General features: G+C 44.0%; 1 protein-coding gene across 1 annotated transcript in view; it reads right to left on the bottom strand.

Moving 5' to 3' along the window:
- PPP1R14C (protein phosphatase 1 regulatory inhibitor subunit 14C) overlaps positions 1–23,421 on the bottom strand; it is a 91,212-nt gene that overhangs the window by 18,701 nt on the left and 49,090 nt on the right. The window contains exons 2-3 of the mRNA XM_027551836.1: positions 8,786–8,869; positions 7,162–7,194 (exon numbers count right to left, since the gene is read on the bottom strand). Of these exons, the coding sequence (XP_027407637.1) occupies positions 7,162–7,194; positions 8,786–8,869 (117 nt within the window). The remainder of the gene's footprint in view (positions 1–7,161; positions 7,195–8,785; positions 8,870–23,421) is intronic.

Raw genomic sequence — 23,421 nt, 5'->3', positions numbered from 1 at the left:
GAAAGCTGTGGTACATATACACAATGGAGTATTACTCAGCCATTAAAAAGAATACATTTGAATCAGTTCTAATGAGGTGGATGAAACTGGAGCCTATTATACAGACTGAAGTAAGCCAGAAGGAAAAACACCAATACAGTATACTAACGCATATATATGGAATTTAGAAAGATGATAACAATAACCCTGTGTACGAGACAGCAAAAATGACGCTGATGTATGGAACAGTCTTATGGAATCTGTGGGAGAGGGAGAGGGTGGGAAGATTTGGGAGAATGGCATTGAAACATGTAAAATATCATGTATGAAACGAGATGCCAGTCCAGGTTCAATGCACGATACTGGATGCTTGGGGCTAGTGCACTGGGACGACCCAGAGGGATGGTATGGGGAGGGAGGAGGGAGGAGGGTTCAGGATGGGGAGCACATGTATACCTGTGATGGATTCATTTTGATATTTGGCAAAACTAATACAATTATGTAAAGTTTAAAAATAAAATAAAATTAAAAAAAAAAAAACAAAAAAAAAATAAAAGATTGTTCTTATTTTCTATTTATTATTTAATGTTTATTTATTTTGGCTGCACTGGGTCTTAGTTTTGGCATGTGGGATCTAGTTCCTTGACCAGGGATGGAACCCAGGTCCCCTGCATTGGGAGCGTGGAGTCTTAGCCACTGGACCACCAGGGAAGTCCCTAAGAGATTGTTTTTAAACTGGACGCACATGTTTGCCACCCCTCTCTAAGTCCCTAGATTATAGAAATCTTCTATAAATATTTGTTGAACGGATGAACAAAGAGAACATAGCGAAACACCAAGCCAAGCCTCCTCTAGTCACTCACACCGACTCTCCTAGTTTACACTTTCTTTCTGTTGCAGTCAGCTCAGTAATCAGGGCTGGGAGTACTTCCATGTACGCATAAACTGAACAATATTTAAATGACAGATTAAGATACTAAATGGTAGGTGTGAGTAGGAAGGTGACAATGGCCAGCACCAAAGCCTATCAGAAATGTAAGATGCAGTCACTGTGACATCAAAGCAAGGAAAGAGAATCTGCCTTGTTACCCACCAACACACGATGAACAACAGAGCAGGCCTGTCCTTCTGAAAACACTACTCAATTCCCATTTGCAAACAGTAATTAGACATCCTTCTTCTGTACCGTAACATGCGGCATGACATTTCCATGACCCAGCCGACTACGGGGATCAAAGATGCCTCTCACCGCCTACTCACAGACTGAGTCATCCTGCATGAACCTCTCATGCATATCAATGGACAGACACTGATCGCTAAGAGTCGCTAAAGTCAGTGCTCCCCCCTAGCCTGGCTAGTTAGCCTTGACATCCCCATCCTTGATTTCTACAAAGCCCACTGTGTGCATGTTCAGTGGCTCAGTCATGTTCCATCAACTCTTTGCAACCCCATGGACTGTAGCCCACCAGGCTCCTCTGTCTATAGGATTTTTCAGGCAAGAGTACTGGAGTAGATTGCTATTTCCTACTCCAGGGGATCTTCCTAATCCAGAGATTGAACATGTGTCTCCTGCATCTCCTGCGTTGGCATGTGGATTCTTTACCACTGAGCCACCTGGGAAGCCCTACAAAGTCCACTTGCATCCTTCAAATCCAAGTAATAACCAAAGCAAAATTACTTATTTTCTTCATGTTTCACATAGAAATATCCCTTTTCTACCTATTTTCTATCCTATTTTCTACCTATCAGCTCTATGTTAGTATCAACTACATCAGAAATGGCATCTTTTGAAGTGGAAAAAATGAAAGCACCATTCTGACTAGTCAACCACTAATCCATTAGTGTGGAGACTTCAATTATACTGCTGTGTTTTCTAAAGGGCCCAAGTCAAGAAAGATTTAAATGTCAAGAGTCCACAGTTTGGCACATGAATCAAAATGGGGAAGTACAAGTCTCTTTCTTCCTAACCAGGGACCCACACAGAATGAAACCATGGACCCAAAGTCTGTGACAGAATAATATCACTTCTGTGAAATCAGCAGATTCTTTCAAACCTGCTCTTCAAGTTAAATAATGCAAGAATATCATTATCAGTGAATTTGGGCATTTTATGTGATTAATATGTAATGGAGAAGTACTGCCTTATATGGAGCCAGATTCAACCAGCATGTGGCAAGCTTCATGTTATGCTTTCCTAAGTACCCTGACTTCTCCACTGATTAACTGTGACACCTGAGGCAATCTTCACAGGCTGTTCTGGGTCTCAACTGATGATCATAGTGCCAACCTCATAACTCTGCTGTGAGGATGAAATGATTAATGCATGTATTAGATCAGTGCCTGGCATGTGCCTAGAGATGATTAAGCTGTTATTATTGTTGCTATCACTAATAATATTTTCATTGCAAATAGCCCTTACTAAAACCTAAGGAGGTGGTTATTAAGTACCTCCATTTTCATAAGGGAAGAAAAGGAGACTCAGAGAGGTTGAGAAAATTGCTATAAGTCACACAAATCTGGTGCTGGTATAAGACTCTAGATTCAAAGTCCAGCCTTCTTTCCACTCCCCGGTCCCCACCCCAACCGCCAACTCATCCTCTGCAATGAGACTATAAATAGATCTGTCTGATTCAGCAAAGACGGCTTCCTCACATTTCTAACTTCAAAGAGGCATAATAATTGTATGTAAAATTCTTTTGATCAAAAAATAGTACTTCCAGAGAAGGCGACTTGAAAAGGAATATCATTAATTGCAGGCATTTAGCTGAGATAAGTCAAAGTCCTTTAATGTCCTGCATGTCTTGCTGTGTCAAGCAGCTTAGGGGGACTGGCAGGATGGAAAGAAAGAGCAGAAGATCAGGTGTCGGAAACTCAAGGATAAGTCACAGTCTCTCTGCTCACTGCTGTGAGATCTTAGACAAGTCACCCAAATTCTCTGCTTCAAGTGACGGTTGTGAGGATTAAATAAGATAATACTTGTTCCCTCAGTGTGAACTCTGGAGCTCGGGGGAAACACAAGCTATTATTTTTATCATCACAATCCAGGTGCCAGTAAACACTGTTTCTTGTGCACATAAGCTTAAAGACAAAACTATCCAAACTTTTCTGAAATGATCCTTTAATACATCAATGACCTTGAGTGAAATCCCCCAGCATTTTACACCTTTTCCATTCCTAGGAACCATGAGCTAAAAAAGGGGGCAAGATAGGCTCCCTCATAAACTCCAGCACCTTTTCCTTCCTTCTTCCTTTGGGACTCCGAGGAACATTCAAATACCACATCCTCTCATCTCATAAGCCTCCTCAAAGAGACCAGGTCAGTTCAGCTGCTTAGTGTGTCTGACTCTTTGGTGACCCCATGGACTGCAGCACACCAGGCTTCCCTGTCCATCACCAAATCCCGGAACTTACTCAAACTCATGTCCATTGCAAGCTGGTGATGCCATCCAACCATCTCATCCTTTGTCATTCTCTTCTCCTCTTGCCTATAACCTTTCCCAGCGTCAGGGTCTTTTCCAATGAGTCAGTTCTTCACATCAGATCTCCAAAGTATTGGATTTTCAGCTTCAGCATCAGTCCTTCCAGTGAATGTTCAGGACTTATTTCCTTTAGGATTGACCGGTTTGATCTCCTTGCAATCCAAGGGACTCTCAAGAGTCTTCTCCAACACCACAGTTCAAAAGCATCAATTCTTCAGCACTCAGCTATCTTTATGGTCCAATTCTCACATCCATACATGACTACCGGAAAACCCATAGCTTTGACTATATGGACCTCTATCGGTAAAGTAATGTTTCTGCTTTAAGGAATACTATTATTGCAGGAAGAAAGACCCTCCATCTCATTTAATTATAAGGAGTGTAAACACTTTTCTCCCTGAATATTGCAAAACCTGGGGAAAAGAGGAGGAGGGCTCTCATGCATATCCAACCTTTCTCACCTAAACACCAAAAGATGCACTTCCCCACCCAGAAGAACTGAAGGAAAAAAGGGAATGATAAGTGAGTAAGGGGCATGTCTACACCCACCAGTCTGCATCTACTCTCAGCAGCCACCCCCACCCCCACATCACGTGTTAATTCATCGGCATAATTCATCACTTTTCCTGACTAAGATTCCACTAAGCTTGTCCAACCCTTCGCAACAATTTGATACTGCTCTCCAAATATCTAATTGTTTTAACTCTTAATTTCCCAACTATGTATAAATAAAGGAGTTCTAGTCCCTGAAGAGCTAAAGGGTGAGGCCACCTGCTGCCTTTCTGTCCTTACTTCGACAAAGCCTAAAGTCAGATTGTCAACCCTCAGACAGGAGTTTACCGGGTCAAATCTTAAAAAAAACAAACAAACAAAAAAACAGACAAACAGAAAAACCTCTCCAGAAAAGAGATGTCCCAACAGCAACAGTTTGAGAAGCCCCCTGTTCCATATGGGTGTATGTGTGTGTATGTGCACTCAGTCGTGTCTGACTCTCTGCAACATTATGGACTGTAGTCAACCAGGCTCCTATGTCCATGGGATTCTCCAGGCAAGAATACTGGATTGGGTTGCCATTTCCTGCTCCAGGGGATCTTCCTGAGCCAGGGATAGAACCTGCATCTTCTGTATCTCTTGCATTGGCAGGCATATTCTTTACCACTGAACCACCTGGAATGCACCCCCTTCTCCATACCCACAAACAATGAAAAAAAAAAGAAAAAATCTGATTTTCAACCTGGTCACTCCATGGTGAGACCCACCAATGGACAGGTTTTGCTCATACACACAGATTCCAATCAGCTTACTGAGTCCTAACATTCAAACATGAATACACTGCCCAGAATTAGCAAGGATGGACAAAAACAGATAGAGAAAAAGGTGATTCAGAGAAAAAATAGAAAATGCAGAGAGCAGAATAATCTTCAAAAGGAAACAAAACATTGACTGATATCCTCAAAGAGAAAAAAGAAATCAATGCATCCATAATATGAGAAGAAATACTCAAACAAAATAGTGAACAGTGATCAAGAAACAGTTCTTGAATATTAAAAATAAGATAGCTGAAAATTTAAAATATCAATAAAAAGTGTAGAAGATAAAGTCAGGGAAATCTTTCAGAAAGTAGAACAAAAGATCAAAGAGATGAAAAACAAAAGGAAAAAGATAAAAAGTTAGAGGCTTCATCCAGAAGATGTAACATCTAAATAATAAGAGAACCAAAAATATAGAATATTGAGGGGAAATTTATAAAAATAATAAATAATAAAAAGTTAGTTTTGAAGAGCTGAAAGGCATAAATCTTCAGACTAAAAAGTTTACAAATTACCCAGCATATGAACAGAAAAGAACCCACACTAGAGCGTATCATTGTAAAATTCCAAAATATGGAGATAATCCAAGGTAACTGAAGGGAAAAGAATAGGTCACCTAGATTCTGAGAATTGAAAAGACTTCAGAATTCTTAATAACCGAAGTAATACAACAATAGAATAATGCCCTTAAAATTAAGTTTTAGAAATGAATTTTATCTAGAATTCTGTACCATCCAAACTATCAATCAAGATACACTTTCATATAGGCAAGGATTCAAAAAATTTACCTTTTATACATCCTTTCCCAGAAAGCTATTGTAGGATGATGTACTCCAACTTAAATGAGGAAGACTGAGATTTAAGAAACGCAGCATCTGACATGGGACAGCAGTGAACAGAAGTCTCAACACAATAGCTACTCAGCAGACCCAGAGAATAACTTCTCCATATAGTTGCAAAGGGGATCCAGGAGGAAAGCCTGGTGTGGAGTCAGTAATGATGCATTTGAGCATAACTACATAGACAAAGATTCTGGAGAGTTCAACAAAAAATACCAATAGGCACTAGACAAAAATAAATGACAAGGCACTTATCAGCGCCAGGAAAAACAAATGGCTGTGCAAGAAAGAAGCATTGGTAATATTTCACTATTTGACTTATCAGTGAAAAACATTTGTTTAAATCATATTATTAATCTTGACTACTCGTTTAAAACAATACTGTTATATAATTTTATTGAGGGGATGGAAGGAAATGTGTGGAGAGTAAGAGATCTATCACATTTCTCTTAAGTCAAGGAGTGAAAAAAAGTAGTAAATTCATACTTAGCAATATAAGAGTAAACAGCAGGGAAACAGCCAAAATTTTTGTTATATAAAGATACATAAATATAAAATATATACTCTAGGGAGGAGAACTAAGGAATGGGAAAGACATTGCTACTTTTTCATCATAAGCCTGTTTTTGGTTTTCAAAATTATGAATATATATATCACATTGATTAAAATATATATATATGTTTTGATAACTAAAATTTTAAAATCTCTATGAATACAGTATGTAATCAATAGAAAAGAAAACTGGAGATTGTAAGAATAAAGCTCAAATAAGTAACTGACCTAAAGGCAAATGACCCTAAAACCTCCCATTCATTAAAATTTTACACACTTAGAAGCATGCTTTCTTCCCACTTTGTAGTTATACCACTTCAAAATAGAAGTCCTCTCATTATTGCTTTGATATTGTAAATTAACTTCAAAATATCTGATAGATCTTCTAATTTCTCTTACTTATCATATGAGCAAAGTGAAAATACCTCTTTTGCATATATTTTCATAAATGATGAAATCCTTAATTTGTACACTGGTCATTAGAGTATTCATGAAATTCACTAAATTAGTTTGATATCCTTGTGTTTTACACTAATACTTATGCTCTCGACAAATATCTATACAAAGCATAAAATGTATCCTTCCAATAAAGGCCCAACCATTCAATTATGAATAACAGAATCAGCGTTAAACTTTTTAAAAATACATACCTCTACACTAATAGAATGTATTCTCCAGTCATAAATCTAAAATTTTTACTAAAATGATTCCAAACCTTATTGTAATTTCCTTTGAAGTTTGGCTTTTATATGATATAAAAGCATGCAACACACCCAATTCTATTAGCTTTAAGTCTTCCAGAATCAGACACGTTTAGGCTTACAAATAAGGAAGTCAATGTTATTCAAACAAATGCACTTCACTTATGGATATAATGGCTACTTAGCATATACATAATCAAAACCACTTATTGTGGTTCTGCTTTTAAAATAGAGAAATTGATTTAATTAAAAAAAAAAAAAAACAGCTCAAATTGACATTTAGGGAAAGTGATTTGCTTACCTCTGTTGGTTTGTAGCAGTCTACAAGAGCTTCCTAGAAGAAAATACACAGAAGTTTTATTTTAAAATTCAACATCATTTAAGTGAAATCATTTCATTTTTATAACATTATTCTTAACAGGGGAAATCAATATTTCATACTGACTACCAAGAATCACACTGTCTTTCAGTATCTGTTAGCCCTCTGAAGACACAAAGTTGTACCTTTCATTTGCACTCTTCAGAACACACACATACACATCTGTCCTCTGGGCTGCCTATGTGGTTCATAATAAGCTGGATACACTTAAGTTGAGACAGCCTGTGAGAGATGGTGACAATCACACTGGATGTGGAGAATGAGAGTCTGGCTGTGATTCAACCACAAAGTAGCTTGTCTCACCTCTGCAGGCTTTGGTTATCCTTCCCTGGGAACCAGACAGGGTGACCTGATGGCAGTTAAAGCTTCTTTCAAGTAATTACATTTTTGATAAAAAAATTTTATGTCATTACATTTTCTATAGAACTGCTGCCTGGGGTTTTTTGTTTGCTTTTGTTTTGCTTTTTGTAACTTTCATAACTGGGATGCTATCATCTCCCAACTAATTTACCAACAAGAAATGAGAGCCTGGCTCTACCACATTAAACTGAGACTGTTCACCACTCAAGGGACACCAGTAATTATTAACACACTAAACACATTAACATTCAAATGTGTCCTTTACTTGCCCCTAGTGATCATTTGTCTTCTGTGGTAACTAACAGCCATCAACAGTAATTATCAATGAACAGTGAGAACCATGGCAGGTCAAAGGTTAATTGGTTTTAGAAACTCCCAAATGCAGATTTTAAAATGATAGATTTGACTTCCCATGGAAAGGGAAATGAGTAATTTTTTGCTCTGGACAAAGGAAATGGGGGAATCTCAATATCCATTGTATTAGGTGAGCATGAACCGATAAAAGATATTTTATTAGAATTATGTTGTAAACAATCTTATTTAGAAATGAATTTCATGAATGGTATAATCCACAACTGCAAGACCAGAATCCTGGGCTTAGGTATTCCAGTTCTAGCTCAGCTCCTCTCCTTTTCATACAATTGTGGGACATGCCTTCCTTCTCTGGCAAATGGATTTCTGGAGGCAGAACCATCCTTCTCCCAAGAAGTTGGAGCTGAAGAAACTCATATCCCTAAGGTGTTGTAAAATCTGACTATAGTCAGGTCCTTTGGGCTGTTTTATCTCCAGATATGCAGTTTGAGGTGAAGTAAAGTCGCTCAGTCGTGTCCATCTCTTTGTGACCCTGTGGACTGTAGCCTGCCAGGCTCCTCTGTCCATGGGATTCTCCAGGCAAGAATACTAGAGTGGGTTTCCATTTCCTTCTCCAGGGGATCTTCCCGACCCAGGGATTGAACCCGGGTCTCCCATATTGGAGGCAGATGCTTTAACCTCTGAGCCACCAGGGAAGCCCTATGCAGTTTATGTGGGTGAATACTCAGCATCTTATCAATTCCCTCTGCAAACTGCCATTCCCCAAGTGCTGGTACCAATACCACCTCAGGGCAGGATCAGTGAGAGCCATGCTCTGGAGACCCAAGTGGATTCAAGCATTCATCAAAGGATCTAGATTTTGAATACTACTTACTCGTAATTTTAAAGCCCTCTCTTCTTCACTGTCTGCATCAAGAAGATCATCAATGTCAATTTCCACATCTGGCATTTCTTCTTCCTGGGGGACAAATATGGAAACATTCTATTTAGTAAGATATTGCAGTGTATCAAACCAATGTTGTTGAGTCATATAGATGTGCTGACAATTAACGGGGGTGGGGGCACAGGGAAGAGACTAAGAGGAAGAGGAGGGAAAGAAGAAGGGGAAGTAGGGGACAGAAAGGAGGAAAGAGAAGAAAAAGAAGAGGTGGGAAGGGGAAGGAGGGAAAAGGAACAGAGGGAAGAGTGGGAGCAAAGGAGACATTAGTGTCACAAAGCATAGATACTAATGCTACCTCAACAGTGATTTTCCACTTTCTGAGAGGAAATTGCCTTTCTGAGTTTTTAATGGGGGGGTTGATCAATTATAGGAAGAGTAGTGTGACTTGCAGTTTCCCACCCAACATCTATACTTCCCTTGGTGACTACTTCATCTGTTTTCAGAGGGTGGGGGGTACTGGGGGGACATGGATCTGCATCTCCCTTCCTAGCTCTGGGTCTGGAAAAACCTGAGTCCACCAGGGGTTTCTGAGCCAGGGCTCTTGGGTCAGTGTTACCCCAGCCCCAGTTACAGACTCAACTCAGACTAGTGGGGGCTCTGGGAAAAGATGGTCTTTCAACAGCAGCATCCTGGCTGGAGAGTGGGCTGAGGCAGCCCGTTACCTAGAAACTGCTGCAACCATTGTGCAACCGTGAAGGGAGAGTCTGACTCATGGTGGGCAGACTGGGGAGAAGTAAGAAAAGAGGGTTCTAGAAAATGTCGCCTCTGAAGCCCACCGACATTCCAGTAGAGCCCTATTATTGTGAATCAAGTTTAATATTCCTGCAGCCAAAGACATCCCGTCCATAACAGAGGGCGAGGAAGTCCAGCGGCAGTGCAGTGATAGACCGCCTGATCTGGAATCTGACCTCCAGCGCCCGGTCGATCCCGGCTACTCTCCTCTCTGTTACCTGATATTCCCCACGTCTCGGTCTGAGACAGCGGAGAGAAAGAGCGCATTTAGAAGAGTGCTTTAATTTTGCACTTCCCCTTCCCATGAGGAGTCACCTGCATGCCAACTCGTCCCAGCCTCAGGGATGGCGAGGAGTATTTACAGAAGTCAGAGAGAAACCTGTGCATGGACACCTGTGTGTCCACCTGGGCTTCGCTGCTCTGTGCCAGCTGCATTGTCTGGTCCTCAGAGGCAAGGCTGACTTTCTGAGAATTTCCTTTCTAGCAAAGCGTGTTTACTAGGTAATGGTCCTCAACCATTCTTTTTCCTGCTCCTACACAAAAGTGAGGACCCAAGTGTTTTGAGGAAACTGAGGCAGATGATATACCACTGTGAAATAATAAGAAAATGTTTATTGCTGCCTGTATCCCAGTTCCTGACACAGAACTCTTCAAACCCTTGTAAATAGTGAAAGTGAAAGTGAAGTCGCTCAGTCGTCTCCTACTCTTTGCAACCCCATGGACTGTAGCCCACCAGGCTCCTCCATCCATGGGATTCTCCAGGCAAGAGTACTGGAGTGGGGTGACATTGACTTCTCCAGGGGATCTTCCCAACTCAGGGATTGAACCCAGGACTCCCACACTGTAGGCAGATGCTTTACCGTCTGAACCACCAGGGAAATCCTTGTAATTCCTTGTAAATAGGGGTGCTGACTATTGTGTTTTTTTTACTATAAGATATGAAGTCGATATTGAAAAGTTCAGATAAAGCAGAAGGAAAACTGAACCCAATATAGAGGGGCAAGTCTAAGATGTTAGTCTTATTAAAGTTAAAATCTCTTTTATATTTTTTAATAATACTAAACAAAAATGGGAAGGAAAAAGCAAGTCTCCTTAGAGAAGTCAAATGACCTCAGAACTGGAGAAGAATGATTCTTGCTGGAGAGTAGGGATAGGAATAAAATTAAAACATAATCACCTGGCCTTCCAGGACATCAGAAAAGCAGTACAGGGTTGGAGGTGTGTATCTGCCTATAGGAATATTTGACAGTACCTTACAGGCCCTAAGACTCAGTCTACATGAGGCAGTGAACACAGCAGCACTGTGCTCCACTTAGAGCTGGCTGGGCTGCTGTGCCTTTTCCCTCCTGGAAGCCATCCAGCCCACACTTTTATCCAGCCAGTCTGTCTCTCAGACTGGTACAGAGCCACTCTTTCAAATGAGATACCATTTTTAAGCCCTCCCCAGGGCTTTAGAACTGTGGTGCTGGAGAAGACTCTTGAGAGTCCCTTGGATTGCACAGAGATCAAACCAGTCCATCCTAAAGGAAATCAGTCCTAAATATTCATCGGAAGGACTGATGCTGAAGCTGAAAGACCACTACTTTGGCTACCTGATGTGAAGAGAACAGACTGCTTGGAAAAGACCCTGATGCTGGGAAAGATGGAAGGCAAGAAGAGAAGGGGGCAACAGAGGATGAGATGGTTGGATGGCATCACTGACTCAATGGACATGAGTTTGAGTAAACTCTAGAAGATGGTGAAGGACAGGGAAGCCCGGCGTGCTGCAGTTCATGGGGTCGCAAAGATTCGGACATGACTGAGCAACTGAACAAAGGGCAGAGCAGACATGGGGACAGATGTGGCCTCCACCGGGGGATGATGCCGGAGGACCCCAAGGCTGCACTCCACTCAGTCAGGATGCTGGGGAAGACCACATTGACGCTTCCCTGTGGGGGTGCCAGTCTCCCTGCTCATCATCTACCTTTCACACTGGTATTTTCTTGGTCCAGTGCTGCCTGTGGTGACTTCTTATATTGTGTATATTTGAAATTGGGGTTGAAAGGAAGACTGTGGGTGGATAGGGGAGCCATTTGGGGAGCCACAAAGAGCAGTGTGGCTCTCAAAGGGCTGCTAGACTTTCCACAGTGAAAGGACTGGTGGGAACTGACACACCAACAAAGAAACTCACTAGATGACGGAACAACTGGCAGCCCATGAACACAGATTGCAGCTGGGAAGCCGCAGTGTGGAATAAATGACGCCTGAACACACGGACCCTCCCTGGGGCCAATGAATACTGAAGCCATGGCACACACGGTGCAGATATTCTAGCAAATGTGGCGCAAGATTAATTCACCTATGCCTGCAGCTCAGCACGGCTTTAATAACCACCATGTAAGGGCAAAACACCCAGAGCCCATGTCAGCTGATGCTATTCAAGAAAAACCAAGAAAAAGCGATAACCTCACAAGTTTCGATCTGTGTAACAGTCTATACAGCCTCGCCCGAAGTTCCCTGACTCCTCTCTCAAAGCAGTCATTTGGGTTCAGTGATTAGACACGCTTTGGGTGCAAAGTATGCATTTATGTCACGGTTTAATGAAATCAAGTAGAGGAAACAGGATATAGAAACTCGTTCAAGTAATTACAGCTGAGGGGAGCTTTGTGTCTGCTCTTCTGAAAGGAAATAAAATAATAAATGAACAATGCCCTTGTCAGCACAGCACAGCGTAGCACAGGTTTCCCCGCAAACATCGTTCAGCTTTGAGGCCAAATTTGGTCAAACAAGCTTTTACTTGCACAGCGGCAGAGTCTCGCCTACACGGCAGCGTCTGCAATTAGGTGTCCTCTCACCACGACTGTACTGGGCTCCCCAAAGGTTTTGACCTCGTATGACCCATTTCCCCCCCCCTTGAGGTCTGGGCCATCCAACATGGCCACCACATGTGGTATTTATGTTTAAACTCACTAAGATGAAATAGAATTCAAAATCTGGCTCCCTGGTCACCTTAGCCACATTTCAGGGCTCAGCTACCACACATGGCAAGTGACCTGGGGTCTTTCGTTTCACTGGACACCACAGCCCTAGGGTCCACTCACCCTCTGGCCCAGACAAAGCAAAGCCCCTTCCCCTCTTAAAGGAGCTTGACAGCAATAAAGAAAACAGCCAGCATCCTGAGGTCACCGCCATGCCCCAAGGGCATACAGCTGAGAAGTCCTGGGTCTGGCTTTCTAAGTGGGAAGGTTTATGCAAACCAAGTATTTACTCGTTGAGTAATTATACCGAATCACTAGGTATCAGCATTTTGTACCAACTGATGAGCTTCTCAGGACCTCCACCCACTTCTCTCAGAAGCCAGGAGGAGGTCAGGCTGAATGTGTGGACCAGCGCAGAGTGTGGAGCACAGAGCAGGGTGGATTCTGAAGGCTGGTGATACTAAAACCAAAGCCCCGGGGAGGACAGAGAGATGGGGCCATGGAGGTGCACGTGGGAAGGAAAAACAGATCTAGCATCAAGCGTAGAATCCTGCGTATATTTGGTGTTTAATCATTTCATTAAAATGAGTGTGGTCATAGAGCTCTCAATGGATGTTCTCTTGAGCTCTATCTTCTGTATAAAGCAGTATCAGTGAATAACCTTGGGGACAGATCAAGTCACCTACAAGGAAGAAACTCCACCCATGACATACTCTGGTTTGCCAGAATTTAGTTGCATTCAGGGATTTCCCTACACTAAAAATAGATCTGCCAGCAGGGGCTCAGGTGACAAGATATGAAACAACCTCTTCAGAGTGGCTGGGTAAATCACCAGCTAACATCATCCCCCACTGAGTCAGAGATCTTTCTGTTGGTACCCACAGAATGAGGCCCTTGATCACGTGTGTTCATCCTTCTGGTTAAGAAAGTATCCACTGAGCGTTCACCATGCGTGAGGCTCTGTGTGTCAACTCTGTGAGGCCCTGCCCTGGAGAGGCAGCCGACGCACAAAAACAAAATGATATCCAGAGGCACTAAAGGACAGACAAACCAAAATGCTTTATGATGAAGGAATGGGAACATTTCCACCTAGGGCAGGGAGGGAGGGTTTCACAGAGGAGAAGCTGGCCTTGTAGAATGGCAGGATTTAGCCAGGCTTAGAGAGTGAAAAAGTTGGCTTAAAGCTCAACATTCAGAAAACTAACATCATGGCATCCGGCCCCATATCTTCATGGCAAATAGATGGGGAAACAGTGAAAACAGTGTCAGACTTTATTTTTGGGGGCTCCAAAATCACTGCAGATGGTGATTGCAGCCATGAAATTAAAAGACGCTTACTCCTTGGAACAAAGTTATGACCAACCTAGATAGCATATTAAAAAGCAGAGACGTTACTTTGCCAACAAGTTCCGTCTAGTCAAGGCTATGGTTTTTCCAGTGGTCATGTATGGATGTGACAGTTGGACTGTGAAGGAACCTTAGCGCAGAAGAATTGATGCTTTTGAAGTGTGGTGTTGGAGAAGACTCTTGAGAGTCCCTTGGACTGCAAGGAGATCCAACCAGTCTATCCTAAAGGAGATCAGTTCTGGGTGTTCACTGGAAGGACTGATGCTGAAGCTGAAACTCCAGTACTTTGGCCACCTCATGTGAAGAGTTGACTCATTGGAAAAGATCCTGATGCTGGGAGGGATTGGGGGCAGGAGAAGAAGGGGACGACAGAGGGTGAGATGGCTGGATGGCATCACCAACTCGATGGACATGAGCTTGGGTAAACTCCGGGAGTTGGTGATGGACAGGGAGGCCTGGCGTGCTGTGATTCATGGGGTCGCAAAGAGTCGGACATGACTGAGTGACTGAACTGAAGCGAACTGAGAAGGGGACAGAGAGCACCCAAAAGAGACAGGATGGTACACAGGAGGCAAAATACAAGAATTGTTCTAAATACAGGGTACAGAAAGCCCTTGGCCTGGGAGTCAGACGGCCCTGGGCTGCAAATATTAATACTAATGCCTGTGGAAGCCAGAAATGAGTGCTGAGGCAGGTGGGAGTACGGAGTATGAGTGCAACAAACAAGAGAAAACATGCCCCATGGAAAAGCAGTGAAAAAAAAAAAAAACCAAATCCTCCATTTCCGACTACTGTAACCTTTTAGGCACAAATGCTCAGTGCTGCCAGATTTCCCAAGTTTTCAGAAAAGTTGAAAAGATGGATTTTTTAATGTTAAAATATCCCGATTTTTTTTTTCCAGTTGGCTTACAAGTCCTCAAAATATTGTGAAAGACAAACAAAATCCATCCCCTTCATGTTGCCAGCCTTTCCCTGCAGACTGTAGCAACGGAGGGCTCCAGAGCAAGGGTGGGGAATAATGCTGGGAGAACTGGCCCAGCTGCACAGTTCTGGCCCGGGGGCCCAGGGTAGGGGGTGGGGGTGCTGCTGAGAGGCTGCTGCACTCACCCGTGGGAGGTAACAGGGCCTGGGTGCCAGTTGAGGCAAGAACGGAAAGATTTCAACAGTGATAAATAGGAAGGGAAAAGAGATGGAATTTGGAGATGGACTGGAAGTTGGAAGAGGGAAAGAGAAGATGCAGGTTTCCTGCCTGAGAAGTTTTTTGTTTTGTTTTGCTTACAATTTCTTTTTTTTTTTAATTTATTTTATTATTTGGTGCTGGGCCAGGTCTTTGTTGTAGCATGCAGGATCTTTAGTTGCAGCATGTGGGATCTAGTTCCCTAATCAGGGATCAAACCTGAGGTCCCTGGATTGGTAGCTCAGGATCTCAGCCACTGGACCACCAGGGAAGTCCCAAGCCTGCGCGGTTTTGAAGAAACACGCAAAGAGAGCATGCCTCGGACCCTGAAGACACCTTACAAACCAAAAGGCAGTTCAGAGGGCAGCTATCTCCAGCAGCCCCATCCCTAAGCAAAAGGGGGACCCCCACGCTGCCACTTCCCCATGCAGGCAGGACTCCGTGGAGCCTATGACCACCCCTGGCTCATGCACCAGGACACAGTGATGCAACCTCGCATTGTGTTCCTGAAACGCAGACAGCCTGTGGGGAAAACACACACACTCATACACTGCTAACCAGAAATTTTACACCATGAACCCCAACAAGTGTGGTGTCAGCCGTTAAAAAGTACAAATGCTCGCCTCCCTCCACAACAGGGAAGGCTGCAGGAACGAAGATGCTAAAGCAGCTTGAAAACCCTTAAGCAGTTTGAAAACGGAGGATGGTTTTTAAGCTCCACCACACAGCTGAAGGGCTTCCCGAAAGTGACAGCGGCTCATTGTTCTCCACAGTCTCCATCCCAAAATAAGGACCATGAGAGTAGAGTGTTGTGAGTACGGTGCCAGCGAAGGAGAAACACGGGCAGGGGGGCCGGGTGGGCACTCGCCTATTCTGATACCCGCACTCCCCAGAGCTCCCCTCCGCAGGCTTACAGGGAAACTGGAGGAGGAAAAACCAAAGAAGATCCCCACTCCCGGGGACTATGTGAGTGTTATTATTTTCTCTGAAAATATTTACATTTCATGTTTTCATTAATGAGAACCCTAAACCATTTCTGTAAGCAAGCACATTTATTCTAAGAATTGTCTGGATGACCATCCCATAACTAGATCTGGCTCTGTGTTTATCATCAGGTAGAATTATGTTAATGGCCTAATGAGAAAAAAGCCAACAGGTAGATTTAATACTGACTCATTCACACCAAGTGAAGCCCCAAGCCACGGCTCAAAAGCCTGCTGCCCACACTGTGCCTTGCTGTTGTGTTAGTGGCTCAGCTGTGTCAGACTCTTTGTGACCCAGTGGACTGTAGCCCACCAGGCTCCTCTGTCCATGGAATTCTCCAGGCAAGAATACTGGAGTGGGTAGCCATTCCCTTCTCCAGGGAATCTTCCTGACCCAGGTATCAAACCCATGTCTCCTGCATTGCAGGCAGGTTCTTTACCATTTGAGCCACCAGGGAAGCCAACTGTGCCTAATTCCTCTTACAGAAAGAATGACATCAGCCATCTCAGTCAATTCACATTGTACATTTGAGTTGGTTGGGTACTTTATGTTTAATTTGCAATTTTGATTTTGTAGTCAGAGGAAACCATAAGCATAAAAAGTTTATGCTTGGTTTTAAGCAGCTTATATCTAAATATTATCATATTAAACCTTTAAATCACATCATAGTAAACCTTTAAAGCCCTGGAATTTGTAAGAAATTTTTCTACTTAAAAAGGAGCCCAGCATACCCTAAGGCACATCACTGTGAAATATCAGAAGACTGGAGATGAAGCGGAGATCTGGGAAGCTTTCAGAAGGAAAACAGGTCACACACACAAGGACAGAAAATCAATGTCATCAGGCTTCCCAGCAGCAGCACTGTGAGCCGGAAGCCAAGAGAACAAACATGCCAAGGTCCTAAGGGGAAATGACTTCTAACCTGGACGCCTACATCCCCCTGGACTGTCAACTGAGAGAGAGGGAAAAATCACAGACATTTTACGACACATCAGGTTTTATATCTTAATATGTTTACCTCCCATTCCAGGAAGAAGTGCTCCAGTGAAACAAATGAACTAACAGAGTCATCTGTCGCTGTGAACCATGGAGGCCAGAGGGCGTACAAGGATCAGGACTGAGGAGGGGGCGTGAAGAACTGGGAAGGAATCAAGACTGAGTGGGGAGGCGTAAAGAGCTGGAAAGCTGAGTGAAAGGAGAGATGAGCCTCTTTTTAGTATGGACACCAGATCCAGTCCCTGATGGGCCCACATCCGCCAGGCACTTTAGCGGAGCTGGGGTAGGAGAGTCCTGTAATAGAACTCAAAGGGTTAAATGAGCATACACCATTCCAGATTCAATACCAACAAATGGTACGATCCCATGTCACTAGCACGTATCTAATACACGCTTGGTTTTTGCTTTTTTGAGTTTCTTTGTTTACATCCCCTCCTTTTCTTGGATTGCCTTCCCATTAGGTCACCACTGAGCACTGAATCCAGTTCCCTGTTCTATACAGTGGATTCTCATTAGTCATCTATTTTATACATAGTATCGAGAGTGTACATATGTCAGTCCCAATCTCCCAATTCTTGTTTTGAAAGTTAAATAACCTTCAAAGGTTGAAGCTTGCTCCAAGCCAAACAGCAAAATCCGTCAAACTCCTCCTTTAAAAAGATTAGAACAGCCTGACTGGGCTTCACCCTGTGATAAAGCGAAGGGATGATTTAAATAATAAGCAGAGAGGCTGCCCTCCTTGCCTCCCAGGTCAGACGTCCCTCTATCCCGCACTCCCCACAGCTAAGGTTCATTTCTGGGGTGTCAGCGCATACACACAGCGGTTGCAGGAGAGAGCAGGAAAGCCACAGGGCATACCCCATCCCCAGTGCCATACGCAGCGTGTCTCCCTCTCGTCCTGCTCAAGGAAACACTGTGATACCAGTGAGCAAGACTGACATTACTTCACAACACCTAGAATATATTTTAACTTTCTTACAGTTCACCAACTTTATTTGGTACTTTCACTATTATCATTGAATAAATTATTTGAGATACATCTTTATGTCCCAGCAACCCAGTTGAGAATTGTCACCCTGTTCTGTTCATAGTCACTCAGTCATGTCTGACTCTTTGTGACCCTGTGGACTGTAGCCCACCAGGTTCCTCTGTCCATGGGGATTCTCCAGGCAAGAATACTGGCATGGGTTGCCATGCCCTCCTCCAGGGGATTTTCCCCATCTAGGGATCGAACCTAGGTCTCCTGCATTGCAGGCGGATCCTTTACCATCTGAGCCACCAGGGAAGCCCAATCAACAATACAAAACAGGGGCTTCCCTGGTGGTCCAGTGGTTAAGTCTCTGCACTTCCGGTCTTTCCAGTAGTCATGTATGAATGTGACAGCTGGACCATAAAAAAGGCTGAGCACTGAAGAAATGATACTTTCAAATTGTGGTGCTGGAGAAGACTTTTGAGAGTCCCCTGGAAAGCAAGGAGATAAAACCAGTCAATCCTAAAGGAAATCAACCCTGAATACTCTTTGGAAGGACTGATGCTAAAGCTGAAGTTCCAATATTTTAGCCACCTGACAGCTGACTCCTTGGAAAAGACCCTGATGCTGGAAAGATTGAAGGCAGAAGGAGAAGAGGGCAGAGACAGTTGGATGGCATCCCCAATTCAATGGACATGAACTTGGGCCAACTCCAGGGATAGGGACAGTGAGGGATAGGGAAGCCTAGTGTGCTGCAGTCCAGGGGGTTGGGAAAAGTCGGATATGACTGAGCGACTGAACAACAACAAGTTCCACCGAGAGGGGCACAGGTTCCATTCTTGATCAGGGAACTAAGATCCCACATGCTGCACAAGGTGGCCAAAAAATAATAGTAATAATTAAAAACTAATACAAAACAAATGCCAGCCCAGAGATATAAAGACTCACACTACTGGTCACATGAGGATACTCCAGATCTGGGCACATTTACACTGGGATCTAAACACCCCAGGCAAATCCATGTGACAGCCATAGTATTTACTGAGGACCTGCTATTTGCCAAAACTTTCTAGATGCCGGGGTTAGAGAATGAATTATGGACAGAAATACTTGCTCTCAAGGAGACTGAACCCTGATGGGGAAGACAGACAATAAACACCTAAGTACAATATATGCAAATGGCGATAAAGGGGTTTCCCTGGTGGCTCAGACAGCAAAGAATATGCCTGCAATGCAGGAGACCTGGGTTCGTTCCCTGGATAGGGAAGATCCCCTGGAGCAGAAAATGGCAACCCACTCCAGTATTCTTGCCTGGAGAAACCCAAGGACAGAGGAGCCTGGCGGGCTAGAGTCCATGGGGTCGCAAAGCGTCGGATATGACTGAGTGACTTAACACTTTCACTTTTAATCCAAATCTCAAGGGGCGAACTTCTTTACGAGCAGCTGCATGGGTTAACAAGGTGGGCTGAGCTGAGTGCTTTTCTAGGTGCATGCATAAAGGCACCCTCCTGAGCTTGGGTGGGTGTGATGGTGGGTGTGAGCCACTGGCAATGCAGGACGCCTGGTGCCCAGGCCAGAGGCGACCTAGATACCAGGAGCTGCCCGGGAAAGTAGCAAGTCAGTGTGGAGTCAGCCGAGGGCTTGCACCCCAGTTCCCTTCCCTCCCCTCTTAGGAGCTGGTCTTCCCCACCCCCAAATCTCTGCCCTCCCTAAAACATTTAGCAATTCATTTTAACAGAAGATTGTCCTTGGAGAGATAATGCAGCTCTCCAAACACGGTTTTAAAAAAGGGCTCAGAGTCAGGGCAGAAATGACACTATGTGTCCCATCCTCGGTCTCAGTGGGGATGAAAGGACACCAGGGGGATCTGGGTGACCAGGGCTCAAAAGCTGCCTCTTTCCACACAGGCCCAGCTGGCCCTGCTTCTCAGCACAGATGAGACCCCTCCAGCAGGCGGCAGGAAGTGGCACAGGGCACTGAGTTTGGAGAGAGACAGGCCTAGGTTTAAATTCTGTCCCTGTCCTTGCAGACTGTAAGGACAATCTGCAAATCAGGCAAGATAATTCATCTCCCGACCCAGGTCCCCCACATCCATAATCCTCAGGGTTGAATAAGACGCTGGCCTGAAGGTGCCTGGCTGGGTAGCGCAAACTAACAGATGATAACATGACCTCAGAAAATGCTCAGTTGACCTGGTGCTTCTGATAGCTGGATTTCTCTTTAAAAAATAAAGTTCAATGTAAAAGTGTCTTCCAAGGAATCCTTCATTCCTGATGCCTGGAAAGGGCAAGTGAAGACCTAACACATTACCAACTTGTTCAAAAGCACAAGGACTCAAAGGAAGAAAAAAGAAAGGAAATATAAGCAAAAATCTCCAGATGCAAAGCTTTCTCAAAACAATAACACTTGGATCCGCATTTCTGCACGTGAACATTAAAGATGCATGGCTGGCTGCTAACAGTATCAAAGTGACAAGAAGAGGGAGGGGGAGGTGGCTCCTAATAAGGGATTTGAAACCAGCGATGGCTGAGGCAGATGGCAGAGATGGCAGGGACAACCTTCTCAGCTGTGCCACACCTGAGGATGGTGAGGACAGGACGTCCTAAAGGCTCCAGATACAGCAGGTGGACGGCCACCATCCTCATGCCCCTGTGCTGATCGACAGCAATGCCTCACCTCTGACCTCACTCTCCACGGCAGCACCTACATCACGAGGAAGACCATACGTAAGCGGGTCCCGAGGGAGGTGGAAGACCCAGACATTAGGACACCATAAAAAGACACGAGGGACCGGGCAGCTGCAAACTGCGAACAAGGCCACTCATCAATGACCTCAAATTGGTCCTGGACTGCAGGCAATGACTGAGGACGCTGGGAAGAATCAAGGAGTGTTCTAGAACAGAGCTGCTGCTGCTGCTACTGCTAAGTCGCTTCAGTCATGTCCGACTCTGTGCAACCCCATAGACGGCAGCCCTCCAGGCTTCCCCATCCCCGGGATTCTTCAGGCAAGAACACTGGAGTGGGTTGCCATTTCCTTCTCCAACGCATGAAAGTGAAAAGTGAAAGTGAAGTCGCTCAGTCGTGTCCAACTCTAGTAATCCCATGGACTGCAGCCTACCAGACTCCGCCGTCCATGGGATTTTCTAAGCAAAAGTACTTGAGCGGGGTGCCATTGCCTTCTCTGAGAACAGAGGTGGTGGTGTCCAAAGAGAGCAAGAGGCCACAGCCGCACAGCCTGTCTCTAGGAAGTCATACTTCTCTGTGTCCCATTTCTCATTTTCAGTGATTTGGCCAGAGCTGTCTTCTGATGCAAGATGGCATACACTCCCCCTTGCAACAAAACTACTTAGGTGCCAAGCTGAACTATTTTGGCTAGAAATGCTCAATTTACCCCCAGGGTGTTACAAAGGCATTAATAACTCTAAGTCTGGTACAACCCCATTCTTAGAGAAAAGGCAGTTCTCCTATGCTACCAAAACTTTCACTGAATATGGAGTCACTGTGGTGTCTTATTTCCTGAACACAAACACTGAATCCAATCATTTTCCAGTTCCTATCTTGGGAAGGTTCCTAAATCAGCTATGGCCAAATGTCTCCAGGACTGAAGGTGCACAAAAGAGCAAGATGGAGAAGAAAACGATGTGGAAATGCCACTTGGAAGAGAGGCCAGGCACCGAAAAGAAACTGTGATTCCCATATGGACACCTCCAGGTGCAGACGGGTAGGCACGGTGCAGATGGAATTTGAAAGACTTGGTGAAATGAGCTACCAAGTCATGAGAAGACATGGAGGAACCTTCATGCTAAGTGAAAGAAGCCCATCTGAAAAGACTCCAACTATAGGACATGCTGGAAAAGCCAAAACTATGGAGACAGTAAAAAGACCAGTGGGTATCAAAGGCTCACAGGAAAGGAGGGATGAGTGTCTGAGCACAGGCATTTTGGGAGCAGAGAAATCATTCTGAAACTGTCATGGTGGATCCATACCATTACTGTCAAATCCCATAGAATGTATACACATTGAACCCTAATGGAAACCATGGACTTCAGTTAATAATAACGTGTCAATAGTGACTCATCAACTGCAATAAGCACAACTGCATTAATAATAAGGAAAACCGGGTGGGGTGGAATTGGTGGGGGGGTGTAGGGGACCTCTGTAATTTCTGGTCAGTTTTTCAACTAATATAAAGCTGTTCTAAAAGTAAAGCCTACTGATTTTTTAAAAAATGACTATCAGATACAGAGAATAGATGGGTGATTGGCTGGGGTGGGGTGAGGGGGATAAAATGGGGGGAGGGGGTCAAAACTTGGAAACTTCCAATAATGGAATAAATAAGTCATGGGGATTTAATGTCACAGCATAGCGACTGCAGTTAGCAAACTGTATTGCATATTTGAAAGCTGCTAAGTTTAGAAATTCTCATCACAAGAAGAAAATTCTGTTAACTATATTTGGTGATGGATGTTAGGCTTATTTTGGTGATCATTTTTCAGTATATATATCAAATCATTATGTTGTACACCTGAAATGTAAGGGATGTCAACTAAACTTCAATTTTAAAATGTGCTTATAATTTTAAAAGATGACTACTGTTGCTGCTGTGACAACACATAGCAATGTGACAGGCTGACCCTCTCGCTAACAGCCTTGAGCCTCCTTATTATAACCTATGGAAGTGTAAAACATCCTGATGCAGGGAAAGATTGAAGGCAGGAGGAAAAGGGGGCAACAGAAGATGAGATGGTTAGATGGCATCACCGACTCAATGGACCTGAGTTTGAGCAAGCTCCAGGAGACAGTGAAGGACAGGGAAGCCTGGCGTGCTGCAGTCCACGGGGTCGCAAAGAGTTGGACACGACTGAGCGAGTGAACAACAACAAAAGGTCCCCACTGCCATGGTCAGCTGCCAGGCTGAAGGAAGAGGCCAGCCTCCGCTTCACCCCTCAAGTCATTTAACCAGAGCTTCTCTGAGGACTGAGCAGACCAAAGGGAGAGAGAGCTGCATTGTAAACAATTACCGTAATAATTTGCATTTAATGAGGGCTTTCTCTGTGCAGGCAATGTGACTGCCTTGCCCCTGAAGGAGGCTTCAGAAAGGCCTTGCCCCTGAAGCCTCCTCCCGCTCTGTCCCCACCATCAAATCATCACCAAGTCTATCAATTCTAGGGCTTAAATGTCTCCTGAAGCTGCACTTTAACCACTTTCCAAGTCTAAGCTAATCATCTCCCCCAGGCTGGAAGCTGGTACAGGATGGATTTCCTTACAGTGCAAAAGATAAGCTTAAGTCTGGAGACTTGGGTAGAGAAGGGTTCAAGGTTACAGAGAAAAAAAAAAAAAGCATCTGTTTCATAGAAACAAGTAATTACAACCTTGATGCCATAAGGGGTGGCTGTCAGGTATTGCC

The sequence above is a fragment of the Bos indicus x Bos taurus genome, chromosome 9 (assembly GCF_003369695.1).
Source record: "Bos indicus x Bos taurus breed Angus x Brahman F1 hybrid chromosome 9, Bos_hybrid_MaternalHap_v2.0, whole genome shotgun sequence".
In the NCBI taxonomy this organism is placed as follows: Eukaryota; Metazoa; Chordata; class Mammalia; order Artiodactyla; family Bovidae; genus Bos; species Bos indicus x Bos taurus.
This window is presented reverse-complemented; position numbering and strand designations above follow the sequence as displayed.